The 14,320-nt window shown below is 38.9% G+C and overlaps 2 protein-coding genes across 5 annotated transcripts; both read left to right on the top strand.

Annotated features, from left to right (window-relative positions):
- Positions 1-4,851, top strand: LOC125471443 (oxysterol-binding protein-related protein 1D-like). Of its 2 annotated transcripts, none has more exons than XM_048571808.1 (10): positions 1-967; positions 1,382-1,738; positions 1,851-1,935; positions 2,129-2,308; positions 2,385-2,719; positions 2,900-3,055; positions 3,269-3,577; positions 3,699-4,043; positions 4,364-4,530; positions 4,616-4,851. In XM_048571808.1, exons 1-10 carry the CDS (start codon positions 446-448, stop codon positions 4,698-4,700), a joined length of 2,541 nt encoding a protein of 846 aa, XP_048427765.1. In that variant the 5' UTR covers positions 1-445; the 3' UTR covers positions 4,701-4,851. The 2 variants fall into 2 exon arrangements, with proteins under 2 accessions (XP_048427765.1, XP_048427766.1); XM_048571809.1 differs by having other exon boundaries at positions 830-967; positions 1,437-1,738.
- Positions 4,852-4,969: 118 nt separating this feature from the next.
- Positions 4,970-7,865, top strand: LOC125471444 (D-cysteine desulfhydrase 2, mitochondrial). Of its 3 annotated transcripts, XM_048571811.1 has the most exons (8): positions 4,970-5,254; positions 5,389-5,574; positions 5,760-6,077; positions 6,224-6,266; positions 6,370-6,708; positions 6,928-7,057; positions 7,181-7,354; positions 7,455-7,865. In XM_048571811.1, exons 2-8 carry the CDS (start codon positions 5,422-5,424, stop codon positions 7,708-7,710), a joined length of 1,413 nt encoding a protein of 470 aa, XP_048427768.1. In that variant the 5' UTR covers positions 4,970-5,254; positions 5,389-5,421; the 3' UTR covers positions 7,711-7,865. The 3 variants fall into 3 exon arrangements, with proteins under 3 accessions (XP_048427768.1, XP_048427767.1, XP_048427769.1); XM_048571810.1 differs by having other exon boundaries at positions 5,124-5,523; XM_048571812.1 differs by lacking the exons at positions 4,970-5,254; positions 5,389-5,574 and having other exon boundaries at positions 5,935-6,077; positions 6,224-6,270.
- The last annotated feature ends 6,455 nt before the right edge of the window (positions 7,866-14,320 follow it).

Raw genomic sequence — 14,320 nt, 5'->3', positions numbered from 1 at the left:
GCACAAACGCGCACGTTAGCTGTCCCCTCTCTGCCTCCACCCACAATTATGCCTCCCCAACCCAAAAACCCATAAACCAAACCCCATGCATTTACATTAATTGCGCCATTAATTATTTTAATCACGCCATTTTTTAGCTGTTAATTAAATTAATTTAAGTTATTTAAATATGTAATTACTGAGCAGCAGCAGCAGCAGCAGAAGTGTCTTAATGGACCTGTGTGAGTAGAGCTCTTCATAACTCTCTCTCTCTCTACTTTCTCTCTCTAGAACCAGAAGCTCCGAGAATTTTATGTCATTTCCGAAACGGTTCGTTTTCGCTTCGGATCGGGTCCTGCATTTCTACAAATCGGAGCTGTGTGATCGGCGCTGCATGTGCATGGGATAAGGATTGCAAGGATCGGATTCGTTTTTTGTCTGATTGGATGGTCTGATTGGGTTGAAGATGAACCCGCTGTGCTGCATTGCGCCGGTTTCGATCGATCGGGACCGGGGCACCCCGGTGGCGGCGAAGCAGTCGGGTCAGTGCCAGGTAGGCTCGGAGGCTCCGATCCGGAACGTCAGCTGCGGCTCGAAGCCGAGCTACTCGGCTCAGGTCTCGACGGCCGGGACCGAATCGGACAGGGCTTCCGCCGCGGCGGGCCACGAGGTTGAGGATACGATCAGCGAAGCTAGGGATTCGAAGGTGTTTGGCGGCGGCGTGAGCGGCAGCTTGGCGGGGATTTTGTACAAGTGGGTGAACTACGGGAAGGGGTGGCGGTCGCGGTGGTTTATGCTCGAAGACGGCGTGTTTTCGTACTACAAGGTTCATGGACCGGACAAGATTTTGGTGAGCCAGGTGAGAGAGAAGGGATTGAGGGTGATTGGAGAGAACTCGCTGAGGTACATGAAGAAGGCGAATTGGGGCAGTAATCGGCTCGGAGGTCCGGCGAGGCCGTGGAAGCCTTTCGGAGAAGTGCATTTGAAGGTATGAGCTTTTGCTTACCACAGAAATGTGAAGCCATTGTTTGGGATATAGTAAGCAATGCTATTTTTAGCTGATGCTATATTTAGTAAATCAGAAGTATGTATGCATTGAGTTTATTTTTTGCTACTATCTGGGTCCTTTTGCTGAGTTTGTATATTTGTAATGTGAGTGGTGGGAGTCGAAAGCTACAGAAAATGTTATTCCTATACTTTTCATGGAATTCTTAAAAAACATTGATTGATACCCACCAAAAGTATTCATCAATCTTGAAGGACCAACAAAAACTCGAATACGTTGAGACGAATGCTTGTGTTTTGTTTGATGATGCATAAAAATGCGTGCTCGAATGCGCATGGTCTGTACTTTTGAGTTTTTGGTTTTTGGTTACTGAATTCGAAGTGGTCTGGTTTACAGGTCTCTTCAATTCGTGCCAGCAAATCAGATGATAAACGGCTTTCCATATTCACAGGAACTAAAACTCTTCACTTGCGGTGTGTGACCAGAGAGGACCGAGCTACATGGATTGACGCACTGCTGGGTGCTAAAGATCTTTTCCCTAGAGTGTTTACGAGCAATGATTTGGTACCTTCGGAAGATATAGTTGTTTCGACAGAGAAGCTAAGGCTAAGATTAACACAGGAGGGAATTGGTGAGCCAGTGATCAAAGAATGCGAGTCAATTATGCTCTTAGAAGTGTCAGAGCTTCAAAATCAGTTGAAGGGTCTTCAGAGTAAACATGTGATGCTGTTGGAGTCATTGAGGCAATTAGAGGTATTTCCATGCATTTAATCACTAAGTTTCTGCTTTATACATGTGCTGCAATAAGGGTGGTGGAAAGCTTGCTAGTCGGAAAGTAAATCCCTATCTAAATTTCCTTTTGCAGACAGAAAAAATAGAGCTGGAAACTACAGTAGTGGATGAAACAAAGGAGCGTGAGTCATACGGACAGGGGGATAGGAGATTTAGTGGTCGGTTATCTTTCCATTATCCTAGTATTTTGTTGAACTCAAATGTTTTCAAATATGAGATGTATAATGATGATTTAAGTTTCGGTAGTGCTAAAAATGTTTCAAGCCACATACTAGTTTCTGATTTATTATCAATGAATATTTAATTTTGACCGTTAGTTTTGACTGTATTATGGTTTTGCTCATGCCACAGATTTCTACTCCGTCTTATCTGAGGGTAGTGCAAGTGATTCTGATGCAGATAACGAAAGTCAAGATGGGGCAGATGTTGAAACAGATGAAGATGAAGGAACATATTTTGATACATATGACATTTTGTCTTCAGAAGCTCTAAGAAGTGCTTCCTATCGGAATAGAGAAGGCTTGGGAAATGGTGTGTATACAATAGAGATTCTTTCTTTCTGATTAGTTAAAGAAACATAATTTGATATGAATTATTTTGTCTTCAGATGCTCTAAGAAGTGCTTCCTACCGGAGCAGGGAAGGTTTGGGAAATGGTTGTATATTTGAAAGAGATTCTTTCTTTTCTGATCGATTGCGTGGACTTGAGAAGATCAAGACAATTAAATATCCATACGTGAAAAGGAGGGATGATTTGCCAGAACCCAAGGAGAAAGAGAAGCATATTGGCTTGTGGTCGATTATCAAGGATAATATTGGGAAGGACTTGTCTGGAGTTTGCCTTCCTGTTTATTTTAATGAACCACTCTCATCGTTGCAAAAGTGCTTTGAAGATCTGGAATATTCAAACTTGGTTGATCGAGCATCGGAATGGGGAAAGCAGGTAAGGTCCTCTGCTGTCCCATTCTATGCATCACCTAATTGTCTGCACTTTGGAACATGAATTAATTTGGAGCAAGGGAGTGTTGTTCATAGTCTTCAAATCTTAGCCTTAGCTCCAGGCTTACTCTTCCCGACCATGTTGTTTGAGTTCTTAAATTAATTTGGACTTCATGTGGTGCAGGGGAATGATTTAATGAGAATTCTAAACGTTGCAGCTTTTGCTGTATCTGGCTATGCATCAACAGAAGGTCGGCAGTGCAAACCCTTTAATCCTCTCCTCGGGGAGACCTATGAGGCTGACTATCCAGATAAAGGACTTCGTTTTTTCTCTGAAAAGGTAATGCACGTTGACAAATTTTTTAGTGTTGATGTCTAGTAGCACCCTTTTAAATGGATTTCTGTCCATTAAGTCTGAAGAGCGGTAAAAGATAAAAGTAGCCTCTTAGTTGCTTTGTGTTGTTAGGACTCATTGAATTTGAAGCATCACAGATAATTGTCAAATGTTTATGAACCATTGATTGTTGGCTAACAAGGACAAGCTTGCACTCAGGTGAGTCACCACCCAATGGTTGTTGCTTGTCATTGTGAAGGAAGAGGTTGGAAATTCTGGGCGGACTCCAATCTCAAGGGCAAGTTTTGGGGGCGTTCTATTCAGCTTGATCCTGTGGGTACCCTTTCCTTGCAGTTTGAGGATGGGGAGACATTTCAGTGGAGCAAGGTCACTACCTCTATATACAATATCATACTAGGAAAAATTTATTGTGACCACTATGGCACCATGCGCATCAGGGGCAGTGGCAATTATTCCTGCAAGCTAAAGTTCAAGGAGCAGTCTATCATAGACCGAAATCCACATCAGGTTGGCTAAAGTCTAAATTCTCCCCAGAACAATAGCTTTCAATTGCTGCCCGATTTTCATGTTTATGTTACACTTAGTCTTTAGACATTGCTGGGCTTTACATAAATTCATGAAATTTCAGGTTCATGGATTTGTTCAAGACAATAGAACTGGAGAGAATGTAGCGATGTTGGTGGGTAAGTGGGATGAGGCAATGTACTATGTGCTGGGAGATCCAACTACAAAACCAAAGGGTTATGATCCAATGACAGAGGCGGTGCTTCTCTGGGAAAGAGATGACTATGTGACCAAGACAAGATACAATTTCTCCCCTTTTGCAATATCCCTTAATGAACTGACACCTGGCTTATTGGAGAAGTTACCGCCGACGGACTCAAGGCTAAGGCCAGATCAAAGACATTTGGAGAATGGTGAATATGAATTGGCAAATGCGGAGAAGCTAAGACTTGAACAGCTTCAAAGACAGGTACCCCCCTGTACATCCTCTTTCTCCTTTTGATCCGTTATTCATCCATTCATCTTCCTCTTTTCATGCATTCTTGCTTCTAATTGCGAACCTAATGTCCGCTTGAATTTAATTGAAATGAAAATGACTTCAATCTCATATCTGGCCAATGATCTTGAGAGTTTGAGATTCAGGACTCAGCTCTAAACTGAATTTGTTGCTAAAGCCATTTCCCTGGTGTTTTCGGGGCATTGATGGGCTCCTGTATGCAGTGTAATTTATTTGTAAACTTATATTCTATTCTGAAATTGTATTTAGCAACTGTTGATAATTCTGTGCAGGCAAGGAAGTTGCAAGAGAGAGGGTGGCAGCCAAGATGGTTTCGGAAAGACGAGGAGGGTTGTTATAGTTATGTGGGAGGGTATTGGGAAACTAGGGAGAACAACTGGGATGGAATTCCTGATATTTTTGGCCAGAGTAGCGATTTGCCTTCGTGTTCTGGTGAAGAGTAAGGCATCTCTCGGCCCGACCTTTGTTGTATTAGATTATGGTTATCTTTCGCTTCTTCCACCCTAAATCCGAGTTTAATGTAGGCTGTGTCATGGAAAAAAACCTTGGTGCCGTAATGATAGTTTGCTAATGGTTTCTGTCTTCTCTACGCCTTCATTTGGGACATGACATCCCCCATGGAGCTCCTCCTGGTCAGCGTTAATGTTCCACTTTGGAGCATGCTTTGTTTCATGGTAAAATTCTTACCGGGATTTGGTTAAAAACGATATACTGTGATGTTACATGTTTAAAAAGTAATGTTACGAGTTTAAAAAGTGAACTGTTCATCCAATAAATGTTTGTCACGTGACGAATTTGGTTTTCGTCAAAAGGAGGGTGAAATGCAAGAACGGTGGGATCTAATGTAAATAAATGTTGTTGAGACTCCTTAGAAACAGGCATTGCCTATCAGATCGGGCGTTACGTGGCTAAGAGCGTTTACCATTACATGCATCGTGTGTTCAAAGTTCAAACTGCACAAGCATTCGAACAATTTACTTGAAAACGGAATACAACGGGCCTCATTTCCATGCCTTCTTCCGGGTCGCACTTCATCTTCGACTGAAGCGCGGGCAAGCTCATCTTCTTGGAGCCCCGACCCGACTTCCAGAGCGCCTCCGGCGACGTTCCGATACTGGCGCGGCGAGGATTCATTTTTGGGGGTTTTAGTGTTGGATGAGACGGTAAATTTGATAAAACCTTAAACCGGGTGGGACCCTAAGCCCATTTCCCGCCGTTCGATCTTTAAGGCTTGTCATCGTACGGTTAATAATAAAACGCGCCATATCTTGTGACGTTTTTTGTTTTCCAACTCCAGTTCATCATCCCCTTCCAATTATCTGCTGGTGTGATGAGGATGAAAGTTGAATGCTTTACCAGTAAGAGCGCGATTTCGGCAGCAATTAACCGCGGCTTTCACTCCGGCGTCGTTTCGAAAGGCCGTCGGATTCAGGTTCTCTCTCTACCTCTCACCATTGAAGCCAGGCTAAGCTTTCTGTTGCAAGTAATGGGTTGGACTAAATTTTGGATTTTGCATATTAGTTCTGGATTAAAGTTGGATTAAAACGATAACCCTTTGTTTAATTTAATCGGTCCTGCATGCTCATGACTTCGGATTTTAATTAAATTGTTATAATGTCGTACGTGTTGCAGATTGATGAGTGTTTTATTTTTGCCCCAATTTGGCAGTGTGTTTCCAATTTGAATTTGCGTGGTGGAGATTTTGTGTCAAAATTGCTTGATAGAAGATGGGCATTGCCTGCCCCTGATGCCAAAATTCACCAAATAGTGTTTTCTAGCAACAAAGTAGCAGAGCCAGCCAAAGCCTTGTCTGATGTTTCCTTCTCCAACAATACCAACCCATCTTTTATGATGAGCAAGAATGATCAAGAACCTTCTTTTTTTGTTGTGAGGGATGATTTGTTGCATCCGTTGATAAATGGTAATAAAGCGCGAAAGTTGGACGCGCTGATTCCCCTCGTGGAAGATCATTCCGTGACTCATGTGGTGAGATTCTGATCCTTCTAAGATTGTGAGGGATGATTACATTGCATCATGCATATTGTGTTCAACTTTCAGGATTGTGATTTGTTGAATTTGAATTCCTTTCGAGACCAAATGGCATTCAGCTACGTTTTTTTTTTATTGTGTAGGTCACATGCGGAGGCTGTCAAAGCGCACATACAGCAGCTGTTGGTAGGTAGTTTCTAGCTGCAATTGCTATGGGATATAGCTGCAATTTTGGTGTAAAGAGCTATGTGCATCCTTGCTCATATATGGCCATTTTTGTGTTCTGCAGCTGTTTCATGTTCAGAGAGAGGACTTAAACCACACTTGCTTCTACGAGGGGAGCAGCCAGAAATACTGACCGGCTGTAACTTGATTTCAACAATGTATGGAAGTGTCACGTATGTTCCGAGATCTCTGTATGCCAACAGGGAAAAGATGCTAAAGAGCCATGCTGATGATTTGGCAGGCAGTAGTAGTAGTGTCGTATGGTTCGATGATATTTTGGAGGCTTCTTTGAGAGAAGATGATGGTTCTCAGAATTTTTTGCAAACGGATGCTTGGAAGAGTGACCGTCCTTGTAAAATTGCAATCGTTAACGAAGGTGCAGGAGATGTTGTAGCATTACTAGGTAACGTAACTTTAGGAATAAATAAACCTCTTTTTGGTTCCATGTATACATATCCGCATTCTTTTAATTGGGGAGGGGGTGTTATATAGTTATTGGATGTCAGTAAGCACATCTGATTTTTGAATCCAATCCCCCAACATTCCTGCTCCTTGTTTCATGTCTGCAATTTCACACATCTTTGACGGCTCGGTCTTGCTTTCTCCTAATTTGTTTTCTCAGGTCTGATTCGCCTAGTGCAGTACTTATCCCAGAATCACTTACTTGGGAAAGAGAGGCCCTTGAAGTTTGTTGTAGATTCTGGAACTGGGACAACTGCTGTTGGTTTAGCACTTGGAGCCATATGTTTGGGGTATGTTCTCATACGTATTATTTCTCAAACATGTTAAAAATGTCATCTAAATAACGTAGCTTCTTGTGCAAGCAGACTTTTGTCAATTGCCGCATTTAAACTATTTCTTTTTCGTCGTGTCAGGCTTCCATGGGAGGTAACCGCAGTGATGCTGGCTGGTACAGTTGACGGGTATAGACATCAGGAGAAGCGCTTGATTTCCGATTTCAAGAGGCATTTTGGTTCCCAAATTGATAGCTGCTTCGATGAAATGGATAGAGGAATCGTGCACTGGGTAGAACGTCGCCATCCAAGAAAGTAAGTAGCCTGTCATCCTCTCCACAGCTTCTACAATATTTCATTTATATATTCATCTGTTTTCTGTAATATAAGTTAAACCCTGCCCTATATCTGTCAGGTTTGGCAATGTTTTAGAAGGGGAAGTAGAGGCATGCCAACACATTGCAAAACAAACCGGTATTTTGGTGGATCCAGTGTATACACTCGCTGCGTGGGAGATGGCAACGATCCTTCGTGAACAGGAAGCAGAAGGAGGTGCAACGGTGGTGATGATTCACACTGGAGGCACTCTAGGCTTGTTTGGATTAGCACAGAGGTACAGATCCTACTTCTCTAACCTCAAAACTGGACCGTCCAAGTCGAGAGAGAGTTGAGTCCACTGAATTCACTTTAACCGTAAGGCATTTGTATCTCCATTGTACTTTCATCCAACCTTTTGTATCGAAATTGAGAAATTATAGAGAAATGTTCGACGTCCAAACTAGTGTCATTTTAAACATACGAGCTTCTTTTGGTAAATTGGAGCGAATTGAACTCTGAATGTATCTTAATTTTAACCCATTACAGCAGTCGGGACAACTCCAAGGGCTTATTAGACGCATGAGTTTACTTGGTATGGCCCTGGCTTGAGATCGGACTCCGGGCTGATCCCTCCCAAAACTGTTTAGCAGAGGATAAATACAAACCTAAGCCTATGGCCCAAAATCCTGAATTGGGCTTCTGAATATTTTGAATACCGCTACCCAAGTAACACCATCTTATCCTGATAAAGATCTTTCAAATTTGCAAGTTACATGTGCTCTGCCAACAAATTCTCTCGCTCTCTCAGGGGCTATAAATCTGGATTGGGGTTCACTTGCATTTTTGTGTTTGGGAAGCGCTTTAAGGGTGTGTTTGTTACACCGTATTATCTCGGACTGGACTAGCTTCAGGGACTAAACTGGATTGGCTTAGACTAGACTAAGCTAAACTAGCTTAGTTAAGTGTTTGGTGCAGTGTCGGACTAAGTCACAGACTATATTTTTTTTTCCATTTTTAATTCACTTTTGGCTTAAAAATTAAACAAAAATTAATAATTAAAGGGCAGTGAAGTCTGGAAATGAATGGACCCAAGCACATTTTCTTTCCCTTTCGTTCCTTTACCCTTCCTCGTTTCTCTTCTCCATCATTTTCTCTCTATCAAATTATGCATGAATCTCTTGCTTTTCTTCTTTAATTAAGAGAATTTGTTGCTTAACCATTCGCCAAGCCTTCAGAGATTCCAAAAAGAAAGGCAAGCCTTCCAGTAACCAATGAAACCTGCAAATCCCAGGAAAAAAAAACCCCTAGAAACCAAAAGAAAAAAAAACTCAAAAACCCAAAACAAAAATTGATTTATTGAGATTGCGAAGCATTCATGGTGGAGATGACCCAGTCGATGAGGAGGCAAGTTGAAGGCAAATCCAAAATCAGTAGCTTCAAAGCCACAAACGATGGCAATAGCGAAGTAGCGAAGGAGAAGAAGATGGTGGAGATGACCCAGTCGACGAGGTCATCGTCGGAGATGAAAAAGTCAACGAGTTCGTCATCGGAGATGAAGCCGTGCTCGAAGCTTGTGCTATCAAAATCGACGTAGGGGAGGTGATTCGAGCAGGACGAAGAAGTTCTTAGCTAGTCCGATGGTTTTCGAGGGGACATGCTAAGAACGGCTAGTGAGATTGTTAGTGAAAACGACTCCTGGCTAATCCCATTCAAGCTAGTTCAGCCGGGAAACAAACACAGGATTAGACTAATCTTTAGTCTAGTCCAGTCCAGTGAACTTTAGTGAGGGGAAACAAACACCCCCTAAGTGTCTTTCCAATATTCTCTTGTGTTTTTGCTTAGGAGTTTCTTTCAAAAACATTTTCACCAACACGCTTTCAATTATTTTAAAAGTACTTTCAAACAAATCATATCGTACGCAATAAAAAAAGACATAAGAAAGGAACACTTGTCCCAACGAATGTACGTGTATATACATGTGCGTATAATATATATATATATATATATGTGTGTGTGTGTGTGTGTGGCAGTTGCAAAACGATTCGCCACAGTAGGACACGACATGGTCCGCAATGCGATTATATGCAGTTATGCTTTATGTGTGTGTCTTGTGGGTGAGCTGGTCTGGTGGCAAACCAAAGGCATGAACAAAACAAGAGGAGCAGGCAATATTCCTTGTACCAAGGGAAGGGGAAGCAAAACTTGATGGTCTAAAGAACCTTTTTGTCTCGCCCAATATTCCTAGTTTACCACTTAGGAGTAGCTCACACTTGGGCCAATCAAATAAAGCCTATACATGATTATTTGTGTGGCCGTTGATGCATTATGAGACATATTTGTATCAATGATTAAAAATCGCATTATGGAATCAACTGTTAGAAGTCGAAAACTCGCACATGGGATTGTCTGTATCATCTCTCTAAGAAGTTGTTACATTTATCTATATGATCACATGTGACCAGAATGCGAACGACTCAATCGGCCAAAAATTTTCCAACTTAAGCAAGCAACTGTCCGTAACGTTTATCTAGAACACTATTACACTTGGCTTTTATCCAAAATGAGCTGGTGAGTGGTAACTAACGCGCAAACAAATCTTAACTATTGATACATTGTATAATTCACATGCCATTGTTATTAGATTTGGCCTCGTCCATAATGAAGTGATGAGTAGTGGTGACCTATCTTTGTTTTGACAGCTTTATACGTTGGTGGGGCGCACTTTATGTCGAAGGCACAGGAATAAGAAACAAAAGATGGTACAAAGGTTATAGTATGGCAAGGCAGCAGCATAGGTGCATAGGGAATGTCTCCTTAATTATGTATCTCTTGTTTGTTTGCCTGCTTTCAACTTTTTCACAATTGTATGTGACTCAACTCCTTAAAATAGGGTCGATGGAGATTAAAACAAATGAGGAAACATCTCTTTCACTTCTGTGTGCCATCAAAAGGGCTCCATTACAAATTATAGTGCAAGAGAGAGAGAGTAGTGGCCCATGAATCATGTGAATCAAATGGGGATCACAACAATATATATGGTTTATTTTTAGCTACGCTCAAGAACTCAATTTTGATCTCATTTTGTTCTTTGAAACTCATTTTGTCATGTTGATGTTATATTCAAAATAAAAAACCGTCAAATATGCTAATGTGGATTAAAACATACATTTTTAGAATACTTTTTTTTAGTTACGCTTCTTGGAACTCGATTTCGATTCCACTTTACTTCCTGAAACTCAAAAGTCGTCACTTCACTTATTGAAACCTAATATTCACTTCACTTTTGCTTGTGTATGTGTATTTTGTTAAATAACCCTCCGTCCCCTTCTCTAAACGTTGTTCATACATTCATCTCTTCTCTCTTTATCTCTAGCCACCTTATCATCAGTTCCATTGATTTTACTATTTTTATGAGCCAGGGCAAAATGAGGAATTTGGATTTCGTTTATGGAAAGAGGAAGATGAGGAAAGAAAGAGAAATAGGAAAAGATGAAGGCATGGCATTGTCAAAGTCGGAAATAACAGAAACAAGGCAATGTGGAGCGAATTTTGAGTTTCAAGGAGTAAAGTAGTGACTTTGGAGTTTTAAGGGGCAAAGTGGGAACAAAATCAAGTTTCATAGTGTAAATACAAATAAGCATCAACATAATGGTTATTTAACGGAATAACAGAAATAAGGCATAGTGGAGCGAATATTGAGTTTCAAAGAGTAAAGTCGCAACTTTAGAGTTTTAGGAGCCAAAGTGGGATCGAAATCGAGTTTCATATAGCGTAACTAAAAATAAGCCTATATATGACTAGTTAGCTAATAAGTTGTGTATAAAAACATTACCTCTGTATGAACACACAAAACCGACCCATTATCTCTCAACAATTCTTCAAAATAATAATGCATTTTACCTTGTTTATCATTGTTTTTTAAGTCAAACGACAGGATATTGGCAAAAATACTTCTCCAACATGTCCTTAATCCACCTACAATGATATATCATGTTTGCTTCTTTGTGAATTGAACTTAAGACACCAAGTATCACTAAGTTCAATGACAATGTATTATCCGCCTTTCTGGCATATAATATAGCTTTTGATATGTAATAACAAAGTAACCATATAACCCTAATTACCACACTGACATTAGTGGGACAATAAATACGATGTAGTGGCGCAAATTATACATGTGGTGCAGTTCTTGCCAAACTCAAAGATTGAGGAGTAAATAATGCAGATGGACCACAACGAGGAGGAGAGATAGTAAATAAATAACACCGTATCGAAATGTTTGCACGTACCTTAATGTGAGAGAGGGAGACAAGAGCATGCAAAGTATCGATGTTTGGGGATATTAAGGTCGGGACCGCATTGGTAGTCTCATCTCATGCTTGGACCCCATGACTGGATAGTAGAAACTACGGCGCACGTGTGCTACTCTTAAGTAATATATACTAATAGCTAGTACTAGATTTACACAAATTTTTGTTCGAGTTCATCTTAATTTGTTTATGTCTCGAAAGAGAGGATGGAAGTTGGGTGGATCTTCGTGGAAGCAATTCGAAGTTTGAGCTTGTATTGCTGTTGTTGGGATTAAAAATAGGGATTTATGGGTGGAGAAAAATGTTATTTTGATCATATTTGAGATCTGAGAGCTCGTTTGAGATTGTTTTTTGTGAGAAATATTTGTGTCCAAAGCGATTTTCTTACAATTGCTTTTAAAAATGCATTAAACTTTTACTAAAAATTTAAGCGTCTTTTTAAAACACACTTTAAACCCAAAACTCGTGGTTCTCTAGAAAGTACTTCTAGGACCTGAAAACACGAGTTTAAGGTTTAAAATGTGTTTTAAGAAGACGTTTCTAAACCCTAAACTTGTGTTTGATAATACTTTTAAATTTTGTTATCAAACGTGTTTAGAAATGCTTTTGATAACAAAAATGTGTTTTAATCATTTAAAAAGTAATCCAAAAAGACAGTTAAATATGAACAAATGAGCGATATTGATTAATTTGAACAACTTATGGCATGTGATATTATCTCTCATTGAATGATAAACTATGAAACTTCAGTAAAAAATGAAATCTTTTTTTAATTCCTTCACATATGATTTGATTTTGAATTAAATTAATGCTCATAGTAATTCGATATTAGCTGAAGACATATTGTGTATGTGGCAGACATACACAATGAAACTTCTCTACGTGTTATGTGCAAAAATACTCTAAATGTGAGGTGCATTCTTATATCAAATGATGAGAGTCTAACATAGAGATTGAACGTAAATCTTGAAGGAGGATGCAAACAACTATCTCATCTACACCTTTCCCTCCAACTTCTCGTTTAGTATTGCAATCTTACAATGTTACTTGATAATCATAATTAGCTATTTATTCAAGTCATCCTTAATTACCATTGTAATAATTTTAGTGTTTTAACTAAAAAAATGTTGATTCATTTACTTGATGATTAACTTTTTATAGAGATAATCTAAAAAAAAAAAAAAAACGATTAAAAAGTAAATAGTTCAATGCATGATGAAGAGCTTTAAGAAGAAAGATTTAAAGAGATATGTTAACGAGGTTTTCTTAAAGTATGATTTTCTATGAATTTCCTGTTACATCATAATTTAACATTAATATTATTTATTATGCTAAAAATATGAGATAACAGAAAGTCGATAAAGAGTTTCAGTTTTAAGAAAATCACACAAATGGAACTTCAACTCCCAATTCTAGGGTCGCTTATCGAATAGCGCGAAGCACCTTGTTCCTTGCAGACATCAACCAAACTATGTACGAATCGGACTAATAAGATGATTAAACATATATATCGTACAAATTAAAAGAATTGGAAATAATAATTAGCGAGTGGTAATGCCAACAATCTGCGGACATTCTTCAACCAAGCAAGTAAAAGCTTTTCCTGTTTCCCATGTTGCATGTATACACTTGTAAAACAACGGCTAAGAGGAATAATTGGTTTTATAGTGGAACTTTAATATTTTTTTACGGTATTAGTAAATTGTCTTATGTGCGAAGCTTACGGCCACACATGCTTTACTTCACTGATCAATATATGTTGTTTGCGTATTAGATTTGAAAATTTATTGTACGTGAATGAGCATGTTCAGAGTTCTAATTTCACATCAAGAAAATGAGGAACGTTACATGACCTTATAAGTAAATTGGGCTACTTCTCATATTACCAATTGATTTTAGGTTAATGCTCCATTTGATTTGCAAATTTAGTTTCAAAATATAATCTTCCTAACATTATTCTTGATTTTACAGTAGAACATCAATTTCTCCGAGAACCATCCTATAATTATTCAAATATTATTATTCTCTCCCATTGTTTGTTTGAGTCAGAGATTTAACCTAATTCTTCTTTTAAGATAGTCCCTAAATTCCCAATATTATGTGACATAAATTTAATTATTTTGTTCACCAGTAAATAATTAAATGTTCAATTAATTGCAAGAATAAAAATAAAGCATTATATTTATTCCATCAAATCATAAGGTTTGTAATTCAAGTAATTATAAGAACATTAATCGTGCACTACTCGAGCATTTATATTTGAATACCATCTCTCAATATTACTTGTATGAAAAACAAAGACACGAAAAATGTATTTCTCAATCTCAAGCCTCGAGATACCCCAAGGGGTACATTTTTTTATAGCAAAAATATGATAGATGAAAAAAAAAAAAAAAAAAAAAAGAAGGGAGGATGATTAGTCAAAACAAGGTCGCGTTAAAAAGTACCCAACAAAATCATTTTCGGATTCTTTTGATGAGAATTGTAGAGATCTATGAATTGTATTAGTTAATTGTATATCATATGATCATTTTTTATGAAATACTATTTATATTTATTTTTAAATAAAAATATTTAAAATAATTTTTAATCTTATGACGTACGATAAATAGATACGATTTACGAATTCTCGAAATCCCGTAAAAAGAATCAT

Source organism: the organism of the source record quoted next, unplaced genomic scaffold (genome assembly GCF_019419815.1).
Source record: "Pyrus x bretschneideri cultivar Hongxiangsu unplaced genomic scaffold, Pyrus_bretschneideri_v1 Contig6, whole genome shotgun sequence".
In the NCBI taxonomy this organism is placed as follows: domain Eukaryota; kingdom Viridiplantae; phylum Streptophyta; class Magnoliopsida; order Rosales; family Rosaceae; genus Pyrus; species Pyrus x bretschneideri.
Note: the sequence above shows the minus strand (reverse complement) of the source record. Positions and strands in the feature narration are given on the sequence as shown.

Excerpts from the sequence above, each read along its gene's own strand:
- LOC125471444 (XM_048571811.1), top strand. The coding sequence starts at position 5,422 with ATGAGGATGAAAGTTGAATGCTTTACCAGTAAGAGCGCGATTTCGGCA. Across the intron at positions 5,575-5,759 it reads GGCTAAGCTTTCTGTTGCAA|TGTGTTTCCAATTTGAATTT; the intron begins GTAATGGGTTGG and ends CCAATTTGGCAG. Across the intron at positions 7,058-7,180 it reads CTTGGAGCCATATGTTTGGG|GCTTCCATGGGAGGTAACCG; the intron begins GTATGTTCTCAT and ends TCGTCGTGTCAG.
- LOC125471443 (XM_048571808.1), top strand. The coding sequence starts at position 446 with ATGAACCCGCTGTGCTGCATTGCGCCGGTTTCGATCGATCGGGACCGG. Across the intron at positions 968-1,381 it reads TCGGAGAAGTGCATTTGAAG|GTCTCTTCAATTCGTGCCAG; the intron begins GTATGAGCTTTT and ends TCTGGTTTACAG. Across the intron at positions 1,739-1,850 it reads AGTCATTGAGGCAATTAGAG|ACAGAAAAAATAGAGCTGGA; the intron begins GTATTTCCATGC and ends TTCCTTTTGCAG.